The sequence below is a fragment of the Epinephelus moara genome, chromosome 20 (assembly GCF_006386435.1).
Source record: "Epinephelus moara isolate mb chromosome 20, YSFRI_EMoa_1.0, whole genome shotgun sequence".
NCBI classification, from domain to species: Eukaryota; Metazoa; Chordata; class Actinopteri; order Perciformes; family Serranidae; genus Epinephelus; species Epinephelus moara.
In genome coordinates, this window is record NC_065525.1 from 29,644,207 (window position 1) to 29,670,865 (window position 26,659).

At 42.3% G+C, this 26,659-nt stretch overlaps 1 protein-coding gene across 1 annotated transcript in view; it reads right to left on the reverse strand.

Annotated features, from left to right (window-relative positions):
• Window positions 1-381: 381 nt before the first annotated feature.
• tspan18b (tetraspanin 18b) overlaps window positions 382-26,659 on the reverse strand; it is a 41,342-nt gene continuing 15,064 nt past the window's right edge. The window contains exons 2-9 of the mRNA XM_050073182.1: window positions 17,590-17,673; window positions 8,777-8,872; window positions 6,123-6,317; window positions 5,752-5,826; window positions 4,161-4,259; window positions 3,732-3,902; window positions 2,934-3,017; window positions 382-1,247 (exon numbers count right to left, since the gene is read on the reverse strand). Of these exons, the coding sequence (XP_049929139.1) occupies window positions 1,200-1,247; window positions 2,934-3,017; window positions 3,732-3,902; window positions 4,161-4,259; window positions 5,752-5,826; window positions 6,123-6,317; window positions 8,777-8,872; window positions 17,590-17,592 (771 nt within the window). The 5' untranslated portion in view covers window positions 17,593-17,673 and the 3' untranslated portion in view covers window positions 382-1,199. The remainder of the gene's footprint in view (window positions 1,248-2,933; window positions 3,018-3,731; window positions 3,903-4,160; window positions 4,260-5,751; window positions 5,827-6,122; window positions 6,318-8,776; window positions 8,873-17,589; window positions 17,674-26,659) is intronic.

The window sequence follows — 26,659 nt, forward strand, 5'->3', positions numbered from 1 at the left end:
AATGCATTTGAGGTGAAATTGAGCCCATTATCACAATAACACCGAGAGCCATATGTGGACCCTACACACACTTTATTATGCTTCGGCTCATCAATAAATGAAGCATCCATCTTTTGTGTTTCAATACCTTAAATGTCAAAAAGGTGAAAGAAAGATGAATGCTTTGTTGTTGATTTATTAAAAGAGAATAATGGCCAAGGCCGCAGAGAACTGTCTATTCTGACTATTCTGATAAATAACTTGGTTGTGTAGTTTAACTAGAAAATTGATTTTATCATGGGGTCAGATGCAAGGAAAAAACATCTTTAAGTTGTTCTTTAAAAACTTAGCAATTCATTCTGTGATTGTGCAACCACTTTAAGAAAGCAAAAGACAAGGATGGTCATTTAGAATGCCATTTATGTCATTGACTTTTCAAGGATCTAATACAAATGCATACACATACATTTCACCACCTAAAACCACATTATAACCACTACTGCAATAAACATCACCATACAAATAGAAAAAGAATCAGAGGTTGGCTTTCAAGCTCGGGAGAGGGTCATGAAGAGCCACAAGCTCACATGCTCACAAACTAGTCCATACACATTCAAAAAAGAGCGTCCAGTATGTACACACACACACACGCACACACACACAGAGCTTGTATAATACAGCATTAAAGAAGAGTGGCTGTAAAAAAGGCGAATGGAGAGAGGGAGTGTGTTACAGTATACAGTATGAGCAGGAAAAGGGAAACAGCCAAAGTGTACATAAAACACATTTTTTTTTACAGTTAAGCCAACTTTACTTAATATAAATATTCTTCATCCAAAAGTCAGTGCAGTGCCTTCTGCTCAGGCTTCACCTGGTCCTCATGCCTGGTCCACGTTACACCCAGTCTGTGCTAGACCTGGTCCAAAAAAAATTACTGTTTCCACTTTACACACAAATCTTTTTACATCAGTTTTGTCTCTGATCTCCCACTTTCTCTATGGTTTACATATGAGTGTGTGTGTGTTTGTGTGTGAATGTGTTGGTTTTTTTTGCTACCCAGTACCTCAAAAGTCCAGCTGTGAAGTACAAGAGTTTAAGAGTTGGTTTTTCTACCAATTAGCCAATAGAAAAAAGAGATCAACAAATTTACAAGTGTCCATTTTTGTTCTTTTCTCCTGAATTCCCTTTTTAAAAAAAAGAAGTTCACAGATGGAGCAGCTCTACTGGATTCCCCTGAAGAGACACATCGCAAAGACCATGGCGAAGAGCTGAAGGAAAAATAAAAAGGAAATGATCAGAACACGGGAAGAAGACATAGATTATTTTTAACAAAATTATGACAAGCATGTGATACTTGAACAGCAGCATATCATTCCAACTCCGGATTGCTATCATTTTTACAGTTGGTTATATACATTTCCTTCTTTACACAACAGCAGTCAGTGTGGATTAAAGCAGATACATTGTTGATGTTTTGCAACAAAATGCATTGAATGACCACATTTTTTAGATTTCATTAATTGTTTTCTCACTCAAACTCAACCATCACATTTACAGTCGACCAGTACTAATTACGACTCATTACTGTAAATTAGACTGCAACATCTACACTGACAAAACATGGAAGAATAAAAAACATTAACCACTAACTTGGCTATATAATATTGTATCTATATCTGAAAGAAAGATTTGGCATTGTTTGTTTCTGCAAACCACAAATACATTCGATTTGTACGTTTCATACGTATCATATTATTAACGTTTCTAGTGATGTAGTATGTGAGCTGACTTCGTCATTGGGAGGTGGAGGAGATAATGGATGGCGTAATTCCTTGGCGAGATGCCTGCCAAGCTGCAGACCACTGATCGAGACCAACAAATAACAATACCAGATGATTTTTTAGCGAGATGGGTGTTTCCACCGGGGATAGTGCCACAAAAAGCAGGTGTTCTTACTATTCAAATCCCTTACTATTGGTTTTCCAGGATGATTTAACAGTCATTACAGTACGATCAGATCAGAGTTTCCTTCCCGAAGAGTGCCAAGAAAAGTGATTGTTTTTCCCGAAACATCGCTGCATTTCCTGCTATGATAGTACCACGAAAAGTGATTGTTTTTTTACAGATACATCACTGCGTTTCCAGTTTGGATTGTGCCACTAAAACTGGGTATTTTCTTTTTTTAAAGGATAATCTTTTACTGACCATGACCAAGTGATTCATGTGCCTAAACATAACCAAACATTAACCACAGCACTGTTGAAACATAAAGAAACAGTAAAATTTGATGTATCTGCTACACAATAACTTACAAATCTAATATACCCTTGGTTTACAAAAATGAACAATGCCAACATATATTCTAGCGGTTAGATTTTGCTGTCCTTCACATATATGTATAGTGATGAATATAGGCTACAATATACTGTTTTGTATGACATTACTGGCATTACTTTGCATATTGAGACATACTGCAATATTTCTCATTAGTTTCTGTAACACATACACATGCATGCACACGTGTAGCACAATTCATTTTATTATCTTGGTTTATGAACAATTAGAAACAATTTTTTAAATAAATGAATAAAGCTACTTTAAATGGAAAGCGATACATATTGTAATGCTGTTTTTTTTCAGTCATTGTGTTATTAGTGACACTGTGTTCATTTAGGGAGAAAAAATTCAGTGTTCTGTACAGTAGTAAAAGTGAGCTTAGCACAGAGAAACATGCTTATAACCAACTGTAAAGTCAAATCTATGTTCCTGTAGCATCCAGTCTCACCACTAGATGGAGATCTTGCCATGCTTTCAAATAACACCGCACACACTGAGGCAAACATCCTCAGCTCAATGTAGAATCACTAATTTCTGAAATAAATATTCACATCACTGGAGAGACAAAGAAAATGCTGCATTTGTGACGATTAAACTGAAATGAAAATCCTTCATACCTCAATGGTCAGCACCACAATGGCCAGCGCTCCAGCCACGTAGATGTACAGTTCAAAGTAGTCAACTACTGCGGAGTAACAGCCCTGCGGACACACAAAGACATTGACGCTCAGCAGAGAATCAATAGGCTATAAACTTGCAGAATTACCAAGACAATTAAAGTAACATCACAGCTTTAATCGAGTGAGGCTCTGAACAAAAGGCTGGTTGAATGAGTGGGAAGCAGGGCCTCCAGCCTCACTGCCTTTTAATGAGGGCTCTTTGTGTGAATGAACAGAGAGACACACACACATTGTGGGCATCTCGCATTGTTCTAGTGGTTTGAAAAAAAACAACAGGTGGAGAGTGTGGTAAAAACCTCTTCCTATCAGCTTTCACTGTAATTACATTTCACTCCAAGGCTTTCTTTACACACATGGAAGCAGGGATGTGGGTGTGTGTGTGTGTGTGTGCATGTGTGTGTAACTGTGAAGCACAGCTAATTTTCACATATACACTCATTATCCTCTATTTTTGCACACATGCATGCTCCACAAAGATTTAACCACTATATACACCAACACACACACACAGGCTCAGATTCATACATACACTGGTGTCTCCACACTACAGCACATAGTAGGATGGCCTCCCATGACACCCAGAAGCACTAATCAGCCATGGAGGAGTAAGCGAGTCCCTGGATGTCACCCCTCAACTGTCTCCAGCTCTAATTAAGCCTGGAGGTGGTTTGGAAGGAAGGAGAAGGAGAGAGGGCAAGGGAGAGAGAGGGTGTCTTGGTGGATGTCAGAAGTTACCTTGTTATTGCGGAACATCATATTGCCTGTTAAGCACTGATGGCTGATATAGGCCAACTCCGCGGTCTGACTGGCACGCTGGCAGCAGGCTTGTGGCACCACCTCTTGGTTCATCATCCTGAACAGGCTGTCCTTAAAATCCTCTGGGCTGTTCACCCCACAGCAGTCAAACTGGTGGGAGGAGAGGAGAGAATAGGGGAAGAAGCCCTTATTTCTGAGTGCTTGTTTGTGCACTGGCCTGTGGTCCGCTGTGTGCGTGCACCAATCCAGCATGAATATTGACCTAAATGTCTAGGATTTTATCTATAAAATATAGCCCCCTGACGCCAGGCTGCAAACCCTTCCTGTTTCCACAGACTGTTGGTGAAAGCAATGAGTTGGTAAAAGCTACAGTGTGTAAGCTCTTTGCCATGTGTGCTGTGGCCTTACTGTAGTCATGATGGCATTCCATGTGGAGGTGAAGACGTCAGTGTTGTTGTAGCCCTGATAATGTCTCTTCAGCTCCTTGGTGAAGTACTCTCTGGTCAGCTAGAAACAACAGAGCACAGGTTAGTGTCACCACAGGGATTATACCGGTTTCCTTCACTGGACACAAGGGCTGGGTATCATTTTATGGGAAACTGCACTGATGAGGTGAATACTGAGGCTAGAGTTGGGTAGTTTTCTGGTGTACGAGCTCAAACCGGTTTGATATTATGACACATTCTGGCCAATTAAAGAGTAGTCTAAATCAGCAACCTGTGCTGACGGTGTTGCGTTGCTAAATCCAACTTAGTGTCAACAAGCAACATGACAATGTGATTAATAAAACAGTATGTTTATAAACGGACTAATTGAGCCACTAATGTCCGACAGGCTGTGTGCAATTCAGTTTCAAGCCAAGCACCAGCAACATGAAGGAGATCAGTAGAAATGGGAGGGGCAGAGCAGCACAGGACGTGTTTGTTTACTAAAAATGTATGTGTTTTTTGGGTAATGAGACGAGACATGGCAGAGTTAGTGTCTCAAGAAAACTGAAACTGCATCTGTATGGAAACATTTTGAATTTAAAGCCAATGAAAGAGGCATCATAAATAACTGCGACTGACACAGTGATGTCGTTGTAAGCTGAATTTTTGTCCCTGTTTCCTTTTATTCCTGTTGCTTGCTTTGAAAGCACCGCAATGGATGTGGAACGGCTGATGCATGAAGTTAAGATGAGGAATTATTTACATGACACCTCCTTATTTTTCTACAAAAACCTAAATACGAAAAAGGCTGGCTGGAAGTAGTCTGCTAGGTATCTGAAAATTTCTGGTAAGCTAAATGACCATTGTTAATAACAAGCTAGGCTACTTGCTGTTGGCTATATCGTATGTCATTTCCTGTTCATATCACGACATAAACGTGTGTTTTCTATTTAAAAAAGTAACATTACAAATGTAGGAAGATAGCAAGTGGGCTACTCACCCACCTTTTTTTTTGGCTTTTTGCCTTTATTAGATTTAGATTAGATTTATTAGGACAGTCTAAATGTGAAGGGGTGAGGAAGAGGAGGGATGACATGCAGCAAGGGGCTGCAGGCTGGAATTGAACCCTGGACGCTGTGGCAAGGACATTGCCTTTATATATGGGATACCTGCTCTACCCACCATGCCATTGGGTCCTCACCCCTACCCCCATCATCCACCTTTTAAGTGGGTAAGTCTGATCTGGAGCGAAAAGATCATATTTACATGTCACAGAAGTGCATATTTAAAGACTTGAGAAATGTGTCTGAAACCAGCACAAGAAAAGTGATGTCGCTTCAGGTTTCAAAGGTTTAACAGATGCAGTGATTACAGAGAGCTCCAATGATATGTGATGGGATAAACAGATATCTTATGCTGTTGGGATGTGGAGTCATTTTTTTCCACTCAGGAGCTGATGTAAGATGGACACCAGGTATAATTTGGTATTCCGGTTTGATCTGGTGTTTGGCTAAATGTCAAGGTGGTTTGAACATTTTTACACTGGCCCAACCCTGATAGAGGTAACTTACATGCTCCCGGAATATGAAAGCCAGGATGGCAGCGGCCAGCTCTGCTAAGAAGATGAGGAGGATGAGCATGAAGAACTGTAGTAAGACAAAAGACAGAGGGCAAAGAGAAAGAGAGAGTAAGACAAGGTGGATGAGTGGCAGAAAATGTGCATGTCAGTCAGTAAAAATCACATTCTGGCTGTGCCCGCTTCACTCAGCATTAACTATGCATGAGGCGTGCGGCACGAAGGCAAATAGAAGGGCATTTTGCTCTTTTGGCTTTCTGTTTCAAGCATGACAGTCCAAAAAACTGACAGACAGAATAATCAACATATATGCACACAAACAAGATCAGTGACACAACTACATTTTGAATTTGTCAGCCGACTCACAAAGAGGAGCAGACACTTGTTTTCACGGATGGCTCCACAGCAGCCCAGGAAGCCCAGAAGGAAGAGCATGCCTCCCATACCCAGGATGATGTAGACACCAGTGAACAGCAAGGGGTTGGCTGCTACAATTTCCCTGAACCCTGTGGGGTCCACCAGTACCCACACTCCCACTCCCAGGAGGAAAGAGCCCCCCAGCTGATGGAGAAAAGAAAGACACGAGTTAGACAAAACAGAAATTGGCTGCATTTTAAAAATTAATGGGAACTCAGTGTATCCCCAGTGGCACACGCAACATTCAACAAGATGTCATATAATGGAAAATAAATTTGTGCTTTTTTTCCCAGGAAAACATGCTGGTAATGCAAATCTTTGAAAGGCTGGGGATAAGAGTTGAGGGTAGATAAATGGCTGGATATCTACAGTGCTATAAAGCCTCAGTGGGGGGTGGGTGGAGATGTCTCCCCTGCTTCAACTACTCCCCCCAACCTGCTAAAGAAATGCACGGCTCTGCTGCCTCCATCCTCTCCCATCCTCCCTTTCACTAAAACCCTATCTGCAGCCACCGTGGGGTGACTCATGTGATTAAGAAAAGAAGGTATGGAGGTAGGGGGTGGAAGAGATCTGAGCCTCACACACACTTCAACTACAATCCCCTTCTTCCTGTCACAGGAAGGAGAGACCTGAGCTTCAGCAAATGAACGTCACTTCACGTCGGAGGCAGAGGTTATGGTGTGATGAGCGGAGGAGTCAATTTTCATTGTTATGCTGATGACACTGAGTTATATTTATCTGTAGCGCCAGATGACACTGATGCTCTAAGCCCCTTGATAACCTGCCTCTCCATCATTGTGCAGTAGATGAGTAATAATTTCCCTCAATTAAATGAAATTTAAACAGAAATTCTTTAAATGTACAGACAGAAGTTATATTAAGCAAACTTGGAAATCTGGCTCTACAGAATAAGACTGAATTATAAAACCTGGGTGTTGTTTTTCACTACAAGCTCAACTTTAAATTACATATCAACAAGAAATAGACCCTACCTCTCTTTGGAAGATGCTAAAAAGCTGACCCATGCCTTTGTATTTGCTTACCTAGACTACTGTAAAAAACATTCATAGTCTAACATTATTACACTGGCAACCTGTAAAAAAAAATGCTTTTACTTGTTTTTAAGGCCATAAGTGGTTTTGCACCTTCGCATCTGTCTGCCTGCATATCCGAGCATGTTCCAAACTGCTCCCTCAGAGCCCTGACACACCAAGCCAACAGTCGGCTGTCGGTCAATGTCGGGCTGTCGGTGAGCAGTGAGCGAAACAAATTTGTTATATCAGTGAAAAATATTTTTTTTTAGCGGTAGAGCTCTTTGCAGAAACAATTCGTAACTGTTTGTGTTATTGTTCGTTAGCGCAAAGTAAATATCATTCTTTCATTTTCGTTCAACATCAGGTTGTGTTGTTAATGTGTTAACTGGCTAACTAGCGTCTTGAATGCATCCTATCGGTCTTCCGGTTTCCCTTTTTGAATGACAAAAACAGACTTCCTCCACCTGCTACTATGGAGATTTATCTTCTGTCACGCAGGCACAGTACATGCAAGTTGGCCGTTGGCTGTAGTCTTTGTGGTGTGTTCAGGTGCAGCTTTTTGGCCGAGACACCTGCGACATGAGGCAGCGCAATCAGTTGGGTCGTTTAGCGCTGGCTTGCTTAATGTACCAAGAGTACTGTGATGCAGCTTATTGTTGTTGAACACCAAAGGTTTGGAGCAAATAAGACAAGCAACTTGTGTTCATAGTTAGGAAACAGTTCAAACTTATTTTTATGATCTTGCTTTTAATAAATTCGACATCATTGTTAATATGTGAAATGTTTTTCTATATTTCTAATACTTGTCTTTACGATTTTAATGTTAAAATTGTTTTTTAACATTATCATCTTCTTCTAATTACTAGTAGTATCCCTTTTTTTAATCTCAAGATTTTATCTTATTTTTTTCAATACTTGTTTCGCTCCTGTATTTAAATATTTGTGTTGATTTTTTTCTCTTTTTAAGCACTATGAGATGCATTATATGTTATGAAAGGAGCCATATTGTCCAAGGTTATCATTATAGTCATTACTAAAAAAAAAGGTTGTGTTCCATGAATGTGAAATGCATTAGGGAGAAACAAAGGACGTCAGTAAAAACAGTGGTTGTTATTGAGTGATTCTAACAGCCAAGTTCATTCTTTGGTCTGTTGGTTGCATTATTACCCCGGCCTTGAACAACCGCCTTTGAGTGGAGTCTCTAAACGGTTTGGTTGCGCTTAATAAAGCAGGAAAAGAGACAAACCTTCTTACTCAGACCCTCCCCCCCTTCGCAGGCTCAGACTAACAGGATTACTCTTGATTGTCTGATCAAGACTGATAAACTCAGGTGCCAGTCACATACTCTTCGTGGCACACCGTGCCTCAGATGTGTGTCACCACACTAAAATCTAATCAAAAGAGAATTTGATAGAATCAAGATTGCCTCCGTCTAATGAAATGCAAATGTGGCTCCATTAGTCAGTCGGGCAGGGGGCAGCCAGAAGCCCATCTCAAATCATTAGATTGACGCTAACTTCACAGATAGCCAGATTAAGTGTCTTTGAGAAAGAGATGAAAAATACTTACAAAGATAAGGAAATTGAAGACAAACATGAGGTACTTGATGCAGCTGAGACAGTCCCCCTCCATGGTCGTCCCCCGAGCTGAAGCCTCTCCCTGCCCCTGGAAGAAAACAACATAAACATGAAAACGTGCCACTTAATGAATCCTGCCAAATGCTCACAGTATTCCCGTTCTCCTGAGCTCTGGATATGCATTCAGATGAAACTGCCAAAAAAATAATACTCGCCAAAAAAAAAACCTGCTCACATTTTTAATGAGTTCTGCCACTCAAACATACAACACACACACATGCAGGCCTGTCAGTTCATTTGGTCCAATTTCAGCTGAAAATCCTTGTATTATCCCCTCAGGCGCACCGTACCAGCTATAGTCTCTCAGCAATCCCTAAGTAACTACAAGTTTGGGCTACAAATGTCAACCCAACCTGACACATCTCATCTCACCACACACCGTGACAACTTATGTAATTTTAAAAAGCGCTTTCACAGTCACAAGGCCTGATTCCCCATCAGCACTTCCTGTCTCTGGACAGATGGGGTCTCTGGGTTTAGTGTGACACAGGGGGGGCTGTCTATCTCAGAGCATTTTAAGGATATGAGCCCTGACTGGGCTCCATGCGCATTAACCGACAATGCATGGCCTTTACCATGGAGCTTCTTAATGTAATGAGAGGCAGGAGCCCTGTGCTCTCCTCTATCTGACATAAACACACTTTACCTGATGAGGGCCCGTCCTGGAGGCACTCCTGGTTAATGAAGAATGCCTCCCCTGCATTAAGAGACAACATGGGTGCCTCAGTATCCATGACCCTGTATACCTATATATATCTGATGCACCACAAAACCTTCATTGAGGCCTTTTTTTGTTTAACCTACCAAACTAGAAATGAACACGCTTCCCCCTCAGGGAGGACAGGAATTGTCTAAGGATTCATCTCTACATATTCTGCAAAAACTGAAGTAGGAAAAAATCTGTGGGGCAGCTATAATTGCAGTCTCAGTGAAAGAAGAAAATTAATTATTTGGCAGAAACGAACCGGCACTCTTTGCTTTGTAGTTGTGATTATTAATTTGCTCTCCCATAGTGATAGCCAGGATTGAGGCTGAGAAACAAGCGGATTAGAAAGCAACTTCTCTGAGGAATTGTAAATAGGTTTACACAACGAGGCAGCAAGACACCATCACCTTTAATTGAAAACAAAAAAAAGTTTAAACGCCTTCTTTTCACTTCTCTTTGTCTGTACTTTGCAGCACGTCCGTCAGATGTAATCTCATAATCTTCAGGCAGTCTTCCCAATGCCTGATGTGCTGTCAGATGGCTCCTTTGGGTGATCTCTCTGCTTCCCTGAGACGGCGGTGAAGCCTGGGTTGTGATCGACGCCAGCTTTGATTCCTGTCCGTCTTTGAAGGGGCTCTGCTGTCGCTCAGATGTAATTCAGCCTTGACCCTTTCACCCCTTTCACTCGGAAATTCCCCATTTTCAGGTGAAATAAACCACAATCTCTCCAAACCAATGTCTTTAACAAAACTCTCAATTGGTTGCTGCAAATTATTATTTCATACAAAAGTATAGCAGTCATGCGAATAAGAAAGTCATGACCCATATCTTTTTCTACTCTAGTTTTCTTTTATTGTGGTGTGCCTGCACTGCTTTGTTTTTCCTCCTGCTTCTAATTTCAATGTGCTGTGAGCTCCAGAGAAAGTTTTTTGTCTCATTGTGGGCTTGTGTAAGTTGCCGTGACAATAAAATTGAACAATACTAAAGATGTGAAGGCGGTCTTTGTCTGCTGCGGGAGCGAGCTAACACAGAATGAGAACATTTCCTCCCCTCACCAGCCTGAGGGCTTATTATTTTTCCTCTCCTCCTTTCCTCCCCAGACCCAGGGAAATTGATTTAGAGCTATGGTTTAACACCTCCTCTAAATCATAATGATATGCTTAGGTATTGATCACTCTCCTAGTGGTACTCTGAGAGCAACCAACAGCCTCATTGCTGGAGATGGGTTTTAATTAACCCCCCCCCTTTTTCCTAAGCCCCACTGAAAGGCCTAATGAGGGCACAGGAGGTCTTAATTGAGATTTGCATACATTACAGTCTCAGAAAAAAAGCATTAGAAAAGGCCCTTTCTCATCCCTCCTGCTCTGCACAGTTAGTCCTGGGCCCCTATGAAGAGTGCAAACTGTATTTATTGGAGCAAGGGATGAAGAGGCGGAACGAGGAGGGGGAGGAAAGGGGAGGAAAGGGTCGGATGGAAAAACTCTCAGGGCTCAGCTCACATCTCATTCTCCAAACAAAATGTCTGATTTCTCTTCCAGCTTCACCCTTTTGCTCTTTGCTCCCATCGCAGGGTCAAACCAACTGTCAGATCTGGAGCCAATTTTCTTTTCTGCATTAAAATGCATTGGATGCCTAAGAATGAAGTGGACGATTCGGGCCTAGCCGGGCTCTGAATAACAAGCTTATGGTGCAAACCAGCAAAGTATAAATCAAACTGCCACCGGGACCCTGGAGAAAGTGCAGAGTAAACAAACTGGTCTTTCCCATGACTCCCATGGGAGCGCAGGTCCTCATCGATCACAGCCCAGGCGTAGTGATCAGACCACTAGGTCTCTCTGAATATTCTGCAGAGTGCATTATGTGGACAGGGGAAACGTGGTTCACACCCCAGGAGCTGCAGCAACAACAACAACATCGACAAATTACTACCAGATTAAAGGCAGATCTTCCTCAGGTGTGCTGCTTTGCTAAGCCAGCAATGTGTCAGGATAAGTGTGGCATTGTGTTTGTATAGACTAGCAAAAAAAGAACCAACCCACCCAGTATAAACAAACATGAAACAAACGCAGCCGTAAGGAATCCTGCACTGCTATATTTGCAGACATTGTTAGCTGGAAATACTGTATGCATGTATGTCCTCAATCTGACAATCTAAGTGGCAGTCTCTGCCCTGAGGTATCCAGTAAATGCCAACTCCATCTACGTCTGCAGCATCTCCTATTACTGACATCATGAAATGCCAAACGGCACTAAGATCCCATTGTTTACTCCTGGCAAAGGCCGACCCACAGCCAGCCTGGGCAGTGGAGCCCCAGCATGGTTGAGTTTGATAGGGGATTAATGAGAAGTGATCCTAAATCAACTTCACAGGACCGACAGAAGCCAGAGCACTGTAATGAGGGCAAACCCATCTGACCTACATTCTTCTCAGTATGAAGATGAGGAACTCTGACACATTTCTACAGGCCTGTTTTCACACTTAACTCAATAATCCGGAGGTATGTTTGGCCTGTGTCTACACGATCATGATGGTCATGTCAACCCACTGTGGTTAAAAGATAAGGAAGACATAGACCTGCATTTGGAGCATATATAAATAGTACACCCTTGGGTGGTTCTCCTTGAAGTTGACACTTTCGGCACGATTAATGAAGTGAGTCCATATTCCCCTGCTTCACTGGCCACCACCCCGGACAAATGGATCACCATGACAAGGACAGTGTGTCTGCTCCTCGCCAAACTGTCGCCACCCTCCACCCTCCCGCTAACCAGTTCACTTCATGTTGAGCGTGAGCCAGCATTACAAATAACCATTAATACTGGAACCCTGTTGAGAATAGAAGGGTTGGAGCTTGACCCTTTTAAATGTCATTGACCCTCTAAATGATCACCTGTAGTTGAACCCTGGGGATGGCACATTTCGTCCTCCGGCTCCCTGGTGCAGCTGGAGCAGGTGTGTTTTTCCGTGCCGCACTAAAGCTCTCTCCGGAGTGCGCTAATACCCTCCGACAATGACACTAAGGGACCACACACATGCCACATCAGCCTTTATCTCAATTAAAAACCCATTTTCATATTTCTCCATGACTTCCTAAATCAGCCGCAGCAAGTAAACACCCCAAAATCCGAATAAAGACAGGCTCCTCTGGCAGTGAGCAGGGCTCCCCTGAGGCGCGCCATGTCCCTTAATGAACCTCCAATTAGGAGAGAATGAGCCCTGGGCTGTGCTGTCACACTGAGGAGCTTTGAAGTGTACTGAATGCTAAGCAGCTCTAGCACTGTATGCTGCTTTAGAGGGCATGCAGCTTGCAGACAACAGTGAACAAGCGCAGAGAGAAAGTGTACGAAAGTAGCTCAAAGGCAACACAGCACACAGTGTGTGTGGGAGTAGCTCACACAGGGAGCACAGCGTAGAAACTCAGCCGGGGTTGGGAAGTTGGAGAAACTGCCAGGCTTGTAGCAAAGGTCTTCATGTTGGTTCGATGCTGAGGTGGAGACATACAAATGATCTACCCTCAGGCAAGCTTAGCTTAATGAGTTTTCACAGTATATATATAGGATTGTGAACATTAACGGCTTCTACACATTATGGGCATTGAAAGTTTACCACAAAAAAAAAGTAGGCAGCCACTGATGAATTTGCTCTGCCTTGCAAAGCCATTTATCATCTCAGTCCATTGTTGCAATACGTGCAGTGAATCTCAAGCAATTCTTATCTGAGCCTGTGAGTGGCGCTCTCCTGACCTATTCAGTTTGCAGATGAGATTGTGTGAACCCCGGAGGGCAGAAGTCCTCTGACCAGGCAGCTGACACACTCCTGAACAAAAGCCTGATTAACTAGAGAAGACTTCCAAAACGAACAAATGCGCAGTCAGAAACTCACTGACCATGTGTTGTCAACAGCACTGCAGGCCACATTCTTGACATCCCAACTGGGCACGCATCCAGCTGTTCGTTCAGTACTAACAGTTGCTCATGCTCCTACAGTGAAATCGATTCTCCAGCTCCTTAGATAAGAAAGATTGGAAGGGGGAAGGGTATTGATAGCTTCTCGGTTAACTCCAGCAGAGGACATGTGATTGAGATGAGTAGATTTTGGCTTCTATTGAACACTAGTGTGTGTGTGATCCTCGCTCTCTCAAAGCAGGGATTCTCACTTAATTGTGTCGGCACCTCTATCTGGCTGAGTGAAGATACAAACTGGCTGCGCGGGGCTGGATCAATACCAGGCCCAGGCACATGGTCAATGATGCATTGATCCCCTGGAGTTCCAGCTCTTAGTCTGCTGGTTGTCTGGCAGTGAGGGTATGTGGTAGCAGCACACAATGAACACATAAACACTTCTGCACCTAACCGCCTGGTAGGGCTCAGCTCGGGCTTTTCCCACGGGGAGGTTTGGAGGATGACACAATGCCACTGGGGCTTTCCACAAAAATGAGTAATAACTCAATTCAAAACGAAATGCTCAATAATGACTGTGACGACAACAGAATGAATTATTTTCCTGCAGTCCTTGTATTTTTGCCTTCTTTTCTGCAAGTTCCCACAATCTTAGCCAAATTCTTTTCATTATGATGAGGTCATGAGGAGCAAAAATCAATGTCAGTTCGACCAAAAGTTTGAAAATCCAATCAATAATTCCACCAACTCTAATGTGACCAGTGTTTGACCCTCAGGCAAGAGACTATTAAAATGTTGGTAATGTTCTCTGTGGACCTTGTTTTCTACCATATATCGTTCAATTCAAGGCTGTTGTTTCTGCCAAATCTCCATGTAAAGAGAGTTTACATCACAGATGGCCTCGGCAGAAGTAAACAATGGGAGATTTAAGCAGAGACAACGCTTTCAGCCTCAGGGGACCAAACACAAAAGGAAACTTAGGAGGGTAAACATGCGCAGAAGCACAAAATACACACCGACTCACACACACACACACACAAGTGCTCGAGCGTCACCATATCCTGACAGTGAGCAGAAATATGCTCTCTACGATAAAACAATCTTAGTTTTGACTGTCTTGTGGCTCAGATACACAATTTTTGTAATATCCACTGAGGTTGTTTTTAGCACCGGTTGTGATCTCTCCAGCCCTCCAATAAGAACACCAGTCTCCACGGCAACCCGGATATGTGGTGAGAGTGGCCTTTGTCTGCAGAGCAGTATTTGGCATCTCCACTTAGCACTAGTTCCTGTTAGAAAACAAAGGGACGCGGAGCCCTGCACTTTACGACAGAGGGGACAGCTTGGCCGGCCATTTGTCTAATGAGCGATCACTCACACCCTGTTGCAAGGCCATATGTTAGTTTGAATACAGAGAGTTCCCCTCTGAAGAGGACCTTGAAGCTGTTTCATCACTCACTGATGACTTTGTGTAGCACACACACATCTAAACCTTCATACGCTCAGCTAAAGTTCAACGAAAGAAAGAGAGAAACAGCAAAAGGAACAGTGTAACCTAATTTGTGTTACAGGCTGACGTTTCAAACGCAATGCAAAGATTAAAAACAAAAGCCTCAAGGATAAAGCTTGTGAATGTTTGTGCCTCAGATGAAAGAGATATCCACTTATATCGGAGGCCCAGTTGCAAAAATAACAACTTCATAGAAATAAACCTAAAAGTGTGTTAATGCCTTTGCATGAAGAGCGTAGCAGAAAATTCATGACTCTTTGATCTTGCTTGTGATTTTCTGCAGCGGAGGCACCTTGTACTGCATGTGGTTATTAATGTAACTCTGTGACTGTGTGATTATAGAGCATCGGTTGAGATCAAGCTTTCTTGAAGCATTCATCACAGAACTTAAAAGGATCACTTTGGTTTATTATAATTTGGGTCTTCTTTTCATTTATATTTAACAAAATAGTCTCACCACAGGGTTCATTGATTAGTTGTCCCGGAGCTTCTAATTGTATCACACAGTCTCACAGATGGAGTTTGCCCCACCGAAACTGTGGATGTTGAAACTTCCATTTCCGTCTGATGAGGTTGTTTTGTCAACCGCTGTCTCTAAAATAAAGAGTGAAATTTAATCCTAACTTTTAAACCAAGATGGAAAAAGTTCTGGGCAAACTTACTCTGTCGAGTGAGACTGCTTGATCAAAAGCTCAGGAGCAAGTACTGTAGATAGACCATGTGGTGAGACTGTCTGATCAACTACAGTTTCCAAGGTCGAGAAAGAACTTTAATTTTTAAAGGGGCTGTTGATCCCAAAATCAAAAATACACATTTTTCCTCTCACCTGTAGTGCTATTTATCAGTCTGGACTGTTTTGGTGTGAGTTGCAGAGTGTTGGAGATATCAGCCGGAGAGATGTCTGCCTTCTCTCCAATATAATGGAACTTGATGGCACTTAGCTTGTGGTGCTCAAAGCACCAAAATAATTCATTTAAAAACTCAACAGTAATGTCTTTTTCCAGAAATCATGACCCGGTTACTCAAGATAATCCACAGACCTTGTTGTGAACAGTTTCATCTAGGAACTATTTTGTCTCTTTTGAACTACATCCTCCAACTGTATCACCACACAGAGGGAGGCGTGCATCTAGTGCTGGGTCACCTAGCATCACTGAGCTAGCTAATGTTACAGCTTAGCCATGGAGGACGTTATCATTGTTAACATCTCGCACTCTCACAAGCACAAACCCCTTGTCCATGAGTAGATGCACTCTTCCTTCTGCACAGTGATACAGTTGGTGGGTGTAGTTTGGTAGAAGGAAAATAGTTCCTACATGAAACTGCTCACAACACGGTCTGTGGATTATCTTCAGTAGCTGGGTTATGATTTCTGGAAAGAGACATTGCTGTTGAGTTTTTGAAACATATTTTTTTATGCTTTGAGCACCACAAGCCAAGCGCCATCTAGTTTCATTATATTTTAAAGGAAGGCAGAAATCTCGACAGTATCTCCAACACTCTGCAACTCACACTAAAACAATCTTGATTGATAAATAGCACCACATGTAAGAGGTAAAATATATGTTCTTGATTCTGGTGTGAATTGTCCCTTAAATAATCTACACTGATTATGATAACACTGTTCTTAATTTGTAGTATAGATAAATGATATGAACCACTTTATTTGGGGGTAAACTTGAAAGTGAGCATCCAAAATGTTGTTACAATCCTTCACTACACAGGAAAAAACTGTACTATACTAAGTAAATGTACCAAGAAGTCGGAGTGTAAACTGTTTTGGATGCTTATACCTTATGATTTGGGTAATCTTGGGTAGTCTTGGAAATTAGGCCTTTCTTTTCTCTTCCAAACAACCTTTGATTGATTCAAATGGGTTTGGTCATTTGACAACTCGTGTTTCTTACCCTGTCTGATCTCTTTTTTTCAAACAATGTTGCAGTGTTCCCAGGTCTCAGCAGCTCATTAGTCGCTACAATCTTATTAAATTATGTCAAAAACTCAGAAAGCAAGACCCAAATTGTAATAAACCAGCATTAACCTTTAAATCAGTTCTTATAAAACTAATAATGTCTCAAGAATCTGGTTAGAATGTTTCACGTCCCTTGCACATGTAACACACATTTGTTTGTCTGCTTTGCTGCTTTTATGGTTATGTGCTATGACTGATTACATCTGATGTGTCTGGGTCTAAACTCCCCTTTAACCTCTCAATCTATACATGTCTGCCTCTCAGCCGTGCCTTGAATACTAATATTACAAATGCCAATGCAAATCAGAGCCTAACAAAGACCAGTGCTGGCCTGCTGTGGTGGGTAAAGGACAAAAGCACTTGTCTGCCTCTTCACAGGACCAGCTTCGCTCTCGCCAGCGCCGTGCCTCCTGTTGACGGCAACAATGGCTTTGCGCCTGTGCTGTCAGCATCTTACTGAAAAGAGTCTGTCAACAAGGTCTTTCTGCTGTTTCTCTCGCTGATTTAACATGCATCTGCTGAGAGTGGAATCACTGCTGGATTCAGTAGAAATCATTCACGGCAACACCCCCACATTACGGATGCTGGGCAGAACAACAGCTGAGAGTTTTCTTTAAGACCATGTGCGCTTCGTTTATAGATAAAATATTGCCATACCATGTGTATCTGCTTGTGCCTCTTCTTTGTTCAGGTGAAGCTGACGACTTCTCTCGGTTCTCTCTCCTCTCCTGTTTTCATGGGCTGTTGGACAGAAGCACAAAGGAAGAAGCAGAGGTCACGACTGAGCTAATGAGATGAATAAACAGTGAGGCACCAGCCAGGAGACAGAAAAGTGGCACATTTGTCTTGGTATGCGTAATTCATTTGTGCAGAATAAGACTGAGTTAGAAAAAAACCCCCACAGAAAATAAAATTCTAGGACACTTAAAATGACAGAGTTTGCATTTATTATGTATGAAGCGCTCGCTCCCAGCAGCGAGCTAATTTAAGACTGCATCAGTGTTTTATGTGTGAATGTTTCACTTCTCAGCTGGAAGGCAAAATTAACAAGGAAAGAATAAAATAAAGGTAGTGCCTTTAATGGTCGCAGTCCAGGCCTCCTTTCTTGCCAGGTAAAAATTTAATATCTGCCTTGAGGTGTTCGAATGTGTGTATCTTCTCACTTTGTTAATTACCCTTTATTAGAAGACTCAACTCACCACAGACTCCTCATACAGCTTCTGACGTGACCTTGATGAGCATCTGAACTCATGCATTATTCACTGCGAGGAGAATACCTTGCTTTCTTACTTGCTGGCTTAAACTGTCAATGCACGATACGTCTCCTACCAACCGTGTCTAATGAGCATAAATGCTTTAAACTTTTTCTCCTGGTTCTAAACTGCTTTGCCACAAGTGTCTCCCAGCTGAAAATAACGATATAGCAATGAGAGCCAATTAAACTGCTGGTATTCCAGCACCAATGTGCAAAAATAGTCAGGAGCATGGTTTTGACTGACAATACTTTGGAGCTGTATTCAAAGCACTGGCACAGACAACTACAGCATCAAATATGGCGAGAGCTGCCTACGGAGGAATGAACAGCATGCAGCTCTTGCCACATTAGATGGTGAAATACACGCAGGGTATTCTCAGTCTGACAGGGGGCTGGGGATGGAGAATGTCCCAGGAGCATTCTGGCTGATAGAGCCAGCCACATCATCCCGCCGACACACCATATTGCCAGCAGACATCAGATTCACCAGGACGTAGAACCCAACTGACAGTGGCAGCAACACACCCTCCCCCGTACACAATACAGGGGCTTCTGATTGCATCTAGGAAAGGCAATCAAAGCCTGAGTGAGGAAAATGGACAAATCCGAGAAGTGGGGAAGATGCACCGGAATGATACACTCCCTTATCAAAGACCATTGAATTCAGACACTACAAAGCACAAGCTCAGGGAATCAATAGCATCTCCACGGTGGTTACACATGCACAGGGAGCCAGCGTATGGAGTCTATTTGAAAGAGTCATTTACAAAATATTCACCATATGGCTTAGCAAACATATCCCTAGGCAATACAACACCGTAATCCCTTTCCATTTTGTTTCAGTCCATCACAACAGCAGCAGATAGGTACATAATCGTCTGTAATCTGGTGCTGAGCAGCAGAGTGGTCAAATTTTACCCTGAAGCCTGTTGCAGAGGTGTCTCTCCTGAACCCCTGTTTAGAGAGCTATTAGCTGTTGGAGAGCAACAGTGGTGAGGGTCTGCATTATTTTTTGGTTTCCATGGAAACCCTTTTCACTGGAAAGTGGAGCACCAATAGGATCGCAGAGCCTCATTGAATCGGTTATGGGGGTGAGAAGAGAGATCAGCGCAGACGGCTGAGAAAGCACAACAATGGGACGAACCCTCGAGGGAGACAGAAAGGCCAGGCCGCTGAGGGTCCAACAAAGCGGCGAACGACTCAACACTAGAGAAAAGGTTTCATCTACATCCACTCAATAGCTTCCCTTTTAAGGATATCTCTCTCGCCAACTAGTCATTGACATTTAAGCTCACGAGCACTGCGGGCAATTTAAACATCAAGGCAGCCACTAATTGATTAGCCTCTGCTATTTCAGGCTCTGACAATATTATTGCATCACCAACATCTATTCAGTGTGTAAGACACTAGCACATTACAAATTATGTGCTTAATCTACATACAGTTTGTATTGTAGTTAAACCCCACAGGCCAATTCACAAGAGAGATAACAGAGGAAGCTGAAGTGGCCATAAAGAAATAAGAGGAGTGAAGGAGTGGCTATGCTTCAAATAAAAAAGTATCGTCAAAAAGTATCCAATATTGTACTGGGGGCCGTGGACTCAAGTTGGACTAGACCCAATTTATACTCTAACTCAGTGGTTCCCAACTGGTGAGTCAGTTAGGAACCACTGGTCTAATCAGCTCAGGTCGGGTCTCACTTTCCTGCCACAGGTCTCGAATCTAAATGGATCCCAGCATATTCAGTATTAGCTCTGATCACATGGTGCATCATATTCACAGTGTGATTTCTGGAAATCTGTAGCCTATGAAAATGCATGCTATTAAATGACTTTTGGAATTTGATTGACAGACATTAAAAAGTTTGTAAAGTATTATCTACTCTCGCCCAGTTGGCTGCAGAATGTTTCACTGCTGGTGCAGGAGATGAAAATAGGGCTTCATGCTGCTGCTGTGCTGGTGTTCTCTCTATATTAGGATCTGTTCAGCTTGACCGCACTTTGGATTTTAGGTCTAATTATCCTCAGGTCTTCTGAGGTTGGGTCTGAATGTATTCAGTGTGGGAAGGATTTCAACTTCTCTCTAAAGTTCTTGTTTTCACTTTTAACACATCTACTTCTGTCTGTTCTGTGTACTTTTTGTGTGTACATGCAAGTGCGACAATATGAGGAGAGACTGTCTGAAAGTGTGAACTCACTATTACCTCCGTTTGTATGATTCTTTGTGTTTCGCCCCTGTGACCGCAGGCTTTTCACCATAACTTTGAGTGTAGACATTCATAACAGACATAAAAGAAGTAATTCACTGTTGGAAAGATGTTCTTTTCATAAAACTGGGCTGTCTGTGTAGAAGAAAGACACAAATGCTTTTAAAATTGGTGCTATAATGTGACCAGAGAAAACAGAGAAAATGGCTGCGGCATTTGCTTTCGCTCAAGAGGGAGAAAACATACAACTAACATGATGCGCAGCGCCACACAGTAATGCAGGCTTGGCCATTTTATCACAGGAAACAATATGATAGTTGGCTACTAACAAGCAATTTGTAAGCTCAACAGTAAGTTAAAATATGTTTCTAAAAACATTTGATTTCAGTATTTTCAGCCTGTTTTTATAATACAGGAAACAGTATAGCACCTGCTTCTTGTCTAAAATGTCTCATTGTTTAGACAGTGTTAAACAAAGCACTTATTTATGTGTCTGAAAACATTTAAGGCGAGATATAGGCGATACAGTAACAGAACCTTGGTTTATATATGTCAGCACTTCTTAGTTTTACAGTTTGATCTGAGTTTGAGAGAGACAGAGAGAGAGGGATGAGTCTCTTTGTCGATCTGCTTCTGTACTCTTTGCATCCATGATGATGAGCGGAAGTGCAATTTGTAGTTGAAGCAACAGCCCTAGAGCCAACAAAAATCCACTGGGTTTGAGATGAGAGATGAGCAGGGAGATCTGAGCACTGGTAAGATGGAGGGAAGTTTACCACATTTCATTTACACATACTACCCACATTGTCATGATACACAGCTGGTTGAAAACCAATAATGTATCCTTTTAACACTGACCTTCAAACATGATCTGATGACACACTGCAGGAACTTGTTTGTTTCAAGCACGCCCTGACCTTTACTACATTTTCACAATTGGCTAGGGACTTCTCTTTTATGTTTTCTCCTCGCCTCCATAAGTCTCCTCATCCTGCCAATCAGGTGGCCAACCTTGACTGAAATGTCAGAGGTCAGAAAACAGCAGGGAGCTTGACCAGCAACACTTCCTCTGGGGACAGGAAATGGGCAGGAAACCTAGGGAGGAAGTGACTATTCTTCCATCTACACCTCACAGCTCTATTTGCCCTCAATTTCTCACCAGTGTTGATAAAAGCAAACCTCTGAGCCGGAGAGGCAACGGCACATTTACAGACGATGACCTCTGGGGCCTTTTATGCTTGGAATCAAACCTTTATAAACACACTTAATAAAAGGGAAAATCCACAGCTCTGGATGTCAGCTCTCCCTGGTGATCGCCAAGCAAGTCCAATTCCATATACATCACCGGATAATATTATAGAAATGAGAAAGAGGGTAATTGCCAGCAGCCATATATCTCCCGAATGGCTGCTTTAATGAGGGCAATGCTGAGGCAGAATTATCATCTCACCCCATCTGGATTTATTGATCTAACAGTGTGAGTCAACCACCAGAGATAAAGATAAACCACCACGATGGAGAAACAATCCCCACTATGATCAGAGGGCATCGCTCAATTAATCACTCACTCTCTCTTCTCTGGCCACAGCTAACCCACTGTTTTCTTTGTTCTCCACGCTACAGTAGGTGCGCTCGGGTTACACACCGGGCATGAATGTATTCACTCATTTGCGGTACACAATTATTCCAGCTAGAGATGCAGACTGAACTCATTACGCAGTCATCTGTTTTCTCTGTGTTAATTGTTTTGTGCTTAATGGAAACCTGATAAGAGCGCAGCCCCTGGTAACGTGTTTGGAGGGTGCTATTTTGCTGCTGATGAAAGCTGACACTGTGTCCACCTCTTTGGTAAGTCCGCGGCAAACATTAGCCAGGCCTCTTCTCTTTGTAGCAGGCTCCTCAGACAGCAGCCCGTATCTTTCGCCTGGACAAAGATGGCCTCATCAAAGACCGGTGAGAGGTGTCTAACTCAGACCCTTTAAAACATCTGCAACCTGCGTCTATAATTACACAACATCAACTTCACTCTAGTGACACGGTGATGAAGAACAGCAGCAGAACTACTTGTTGTTGTTTTCTTTAACCCATGCCTGTCGAACTTAACAAGCCGCCTCGTACACCAGCACACTTTCACCCTACTTCCCAGGCCCCAAAGGCTAGCCCCCTGTCTCTGAGGAGCCAGGGGCCTGAGGGGCAGCACAACGGCGCTTTGAAGTCGAGCGATTAAAGAGTAGAGACCTGTCGAATTGGGATGATGGGGCTAAGGTTGGAAGAGGGGGAGGATCAGTACGAGGGACAGGAAAGGCTGTGAATACTGAGAGCTCCGGGCCCCCTGGGACACAATTAAGAGCAAGGCTTTTTTAGTGAGGGTTACAAAAACACAGCAAGGATGGCAGCAGTGCAGCCTTCCAAGCCAAGGTAAGAGTTCATTACTACGTACACAGAGGAGGCTGGGGCTGTTAAACTCTCGCCAGTTTGTTCACCGACTCCCCCACCCACGGGCCCTACGAGCTGACGAGGAGCTGCATGATAACCATTTCCACCCTAGTTAAATCCTAAAGCCCAGTAAAGCTTGAGAATCACGCAGCTTACAGGGCCTCAAAACTTGGAAGATGAAGATCCAAGCTGCCAGCACAAAGAGGAAGTTTGCACTGACTCTTCCCTCAGAATGTGTTTCCTCAGCTAAAATGTTACACATGCACACAAAAGACAACACACCAGATCTGTAGTCAAGTCAGATTAGAAGAGAGACTATATATGATGAAATAGTTTTATGAAAAAAGGTAGGACCACACTACAGCGGGGCAATGTGTAGAAAATCAAATAGCACAATATTTTTAATCAGCTGACTGTTGGTACTTTCACAAAATAGTAACACAATGAAATTTTTTACAAATATCAATCAGTCATGTTGATATAATGATTACATGAGTAAAGTCAAATAATATAACAGCTAGAACAGCCTGGTAATTTCAGAAAATTACATCACTCTACTGTAATATAGCCTTTAAAACCAGGAAGAGACAACACTTATGATAGTATATAGTCATGTCCCGATCCGATATCAAAAATCAGGATCGGGACTGATCAAGGCATCTTTTATCTGATCGAGATCGGCTATATTGAGTTCTACGGAGGATCCGATCTTTTGTTTACCGTCATCTGTCACACAGGTGTTTTTACTCGGGAAGCTTTCATGCAGAGACACACAGAATGCAGTCGTCTTAAACTTTCCACTCTGCTTTTCTCTTCCACTCAACTGAGCTCCTGTGTGTGTGTAAGAGCAGGGGCTGAGCCACGCCCGCTGCAAAACACCACGTGCCATAACTGAGAGCAAAAGTGCAGTATGAGTCTGTTTATTAGTGTTTTTTTTACCAGAATTATGAGCACTCGTTTCATTTCAGCTTAGTATGAGAGTCTCGTTCATGTATGGTGTATAGTGTTTATCCGCGCAACAAAGGCCCCAGGAGCAAAAAGCACATAAGAGTTTTACATTATTAAAGTCTAATCTGCAAAAAAGATGTACAGACGCTGAAAATAAACACTGAATGAAATGCTGTACATTCAGGTAACTCAGGCAACGGTTGCAACAAAGCTACAAACACTGAAGAACAGGGTACTCTTTCAAAGAGACAGAGACAAGGTCAAAAAGATTTTTGACCTATTTACTTATTTTGTAATAAATAAGTAATAAATACATGAACATGAAGGAACAGCTTGCAGGGATTTTTTGAATAACTTCAATGTACTTAATGTGTGCACTGTGCAGCTGTATTATCTAAGAAAATAGAAGTATCGGATCTGGACTCCGCATCGGCAGATAGTCAGTATCGAATGACTCGGATCGGGGCCAAAAAGTTGATCGGGACGTCCCTAATATCATGAAAATCTATCTATCTAAGGTGATATCGAGTCTTATATCATGATATCGACATAGTATCCATATATGCCATGCCCTCTCTGCAATGATTGTCTTCATTATAGATTTGTGCAGATTATTCTGTCATCATTTGGGCTAAAAAAGGTCTAAAGCTTTTCTAAAAATTCTCGTCACAGTTTTCTAAAGCCCAAGGCGATATCTTGACTTTGCTTGTTTTGTTTGACCAACAATTCCAAAACCAAAAGTTTTTATCACTAGATTCAACAAAAGCAACAAATCCTGACAATTGAGATGATGGAAATAGAGAATGTAGGGCGTTCATGCTTGCTCGTACGATTAGCCAACAATGCTCTTTACACCCAGGCAGGATCGCCAATGTGGCTGTCTACACCCAAGTGTATATTCCTGGGCATCCTAACAATACTGAAATATGGCATTAACACAAATGGGATTATTCAGCTATTCTGCCAAAGTTGATTAACACAGTGTGCATACGGCAGCTTTATACATCCAAAAAACTTGCAATAAGCCTAATAAGTCAACTAAGTCTAAACATAAAAACCCAGCATTTACTCACACAGGAAACAAACCCCTGTCTCATGTGCGAAAGTCGTGTGCTTAACCCATTTATCCACTGTGTCTCACTCCCTTTGTAGACTGTTTCGCTCTTTATAATACATCACCAGACTTTTTGGTGGCACTTTTGTGAGTTTCATCTTAAAAATCTACCACTTTACTCTCAGAGAATGTCTGAGATTGGCTAGTACAAGCCCTAACCATGACCTCTTTACCTTCACCTCTTCAACTAACCACCTCTGAGTAGCCACTCACAGCACTCAGTGGGATCCATAATAACACCTCATGGGGATGGGTGTAAATAGTCGAGTAGCTGCAGTGTGACTATTCTAACCCAAGTCTAAATGGACAGTCCTAATAATTTTCTGGCATTACATCAATTGCTTAATTGGCTAATCATTTCAGCTCTGATAAGGAATTGTCAACCAGCACATCCTGAACTGGCCCTAAACCTACTCACTCTAAACAAGAGGGGACTTGAAATATGTTTATAACACTTACACAACAGTAACTGACGAGTATATTTGTTGTTTAGTGTTGACTGCTACACCCAAAAGACTGAAATCCAGTGGGAATCCATGGTATTTCTACTAAAACACATGGTTATATTTTCCACAAGACACTGGATGTAGAAATACGTGGCCACTGTTGTCCTATAAGTCAAACCAGCCACTGCAGCATGAGTTAAGAAGAACACATCTGGTAACCATTTCTAGGTCTCATTTAAATTTTACTAAAATACCAGAGATCAGTATGTTCTGTACATTTGTTGAAATCACATTCTGTGGCAAAGACTTCAGCTGTGATCATAACCACAAGGTCCTTATCAGAGGGGGCTGTCCTGTACCTGTAAGGTTACCTGTAACTGTGATTATCTGTCCTTAACATGCCCTCACCTTCATCTTTATATTGCTGAAGAAAGAAGCTGTTTAGTGTGCTGACAAACAATACGGTAAACATCTCAATGCAGAAGATACACAAGAAGTGGAAACAGATCCTTGGCTCAGTGGGACCAGATGCAACTTATTTTTATAATTAAAACCAGTGGAGGGCATTTGAGTTTGGACTCCTCCACAAGCAAAACTCCCTCTCTGAAATAGATATGTTGCTCATATGCACGGGAAACTGCCAAAGCAGTGTTTTGCTGTTGTTAATCTGAATTTTGCTTCATGACCACTTGGCAGCTGTACATGACATGGCAGTGCAAATGAAAAACAAAAACTTTGACACACAACTAGGATTAGTATAAAATATAACTCCCAGTGAAAAGATTTAAACCAAAAAAAGGGCAGAGGGACACTTGGATCGCTGCCTGGTAGTTACACCATGAGTTCAGCCCAAAATCTGAGGCCCAGTGGGTCTGGTTCCCATTGCTGATGGTTTTCACTGCATACTTTACTGAGCACACCCAGCAAAACTAACTACTCTACTCACACACCACTCTGACATCCAGATAATTCAGATTCCAAAACAAATGTTTCTATTTGGCATATTTGAAGCATAGACGCGTTGTTTTCGACCAGGTTCAGACAAGGTTAAACAACATCGTAAAGCCTGGCCGGCAACAACACACTGACTTCCATTGTTTGTGAGTACAAACATGTGGGTCACATTACAACACAAAAGTATAAACAAACGTGGAGGACGATGGCAGGATCTCTGCCCAGTTTATATCCGAGGCCTGCTGGTATTTTGGATTTCACAACTTTGTCATGGCATTGTTAATTGTCGCAGCGATACAGCCAAAATCCCTCTCAAAAACCATGTCGAGATAAGTACAGAAGGAACAGGCGTGAAGAAACCTGTTGCT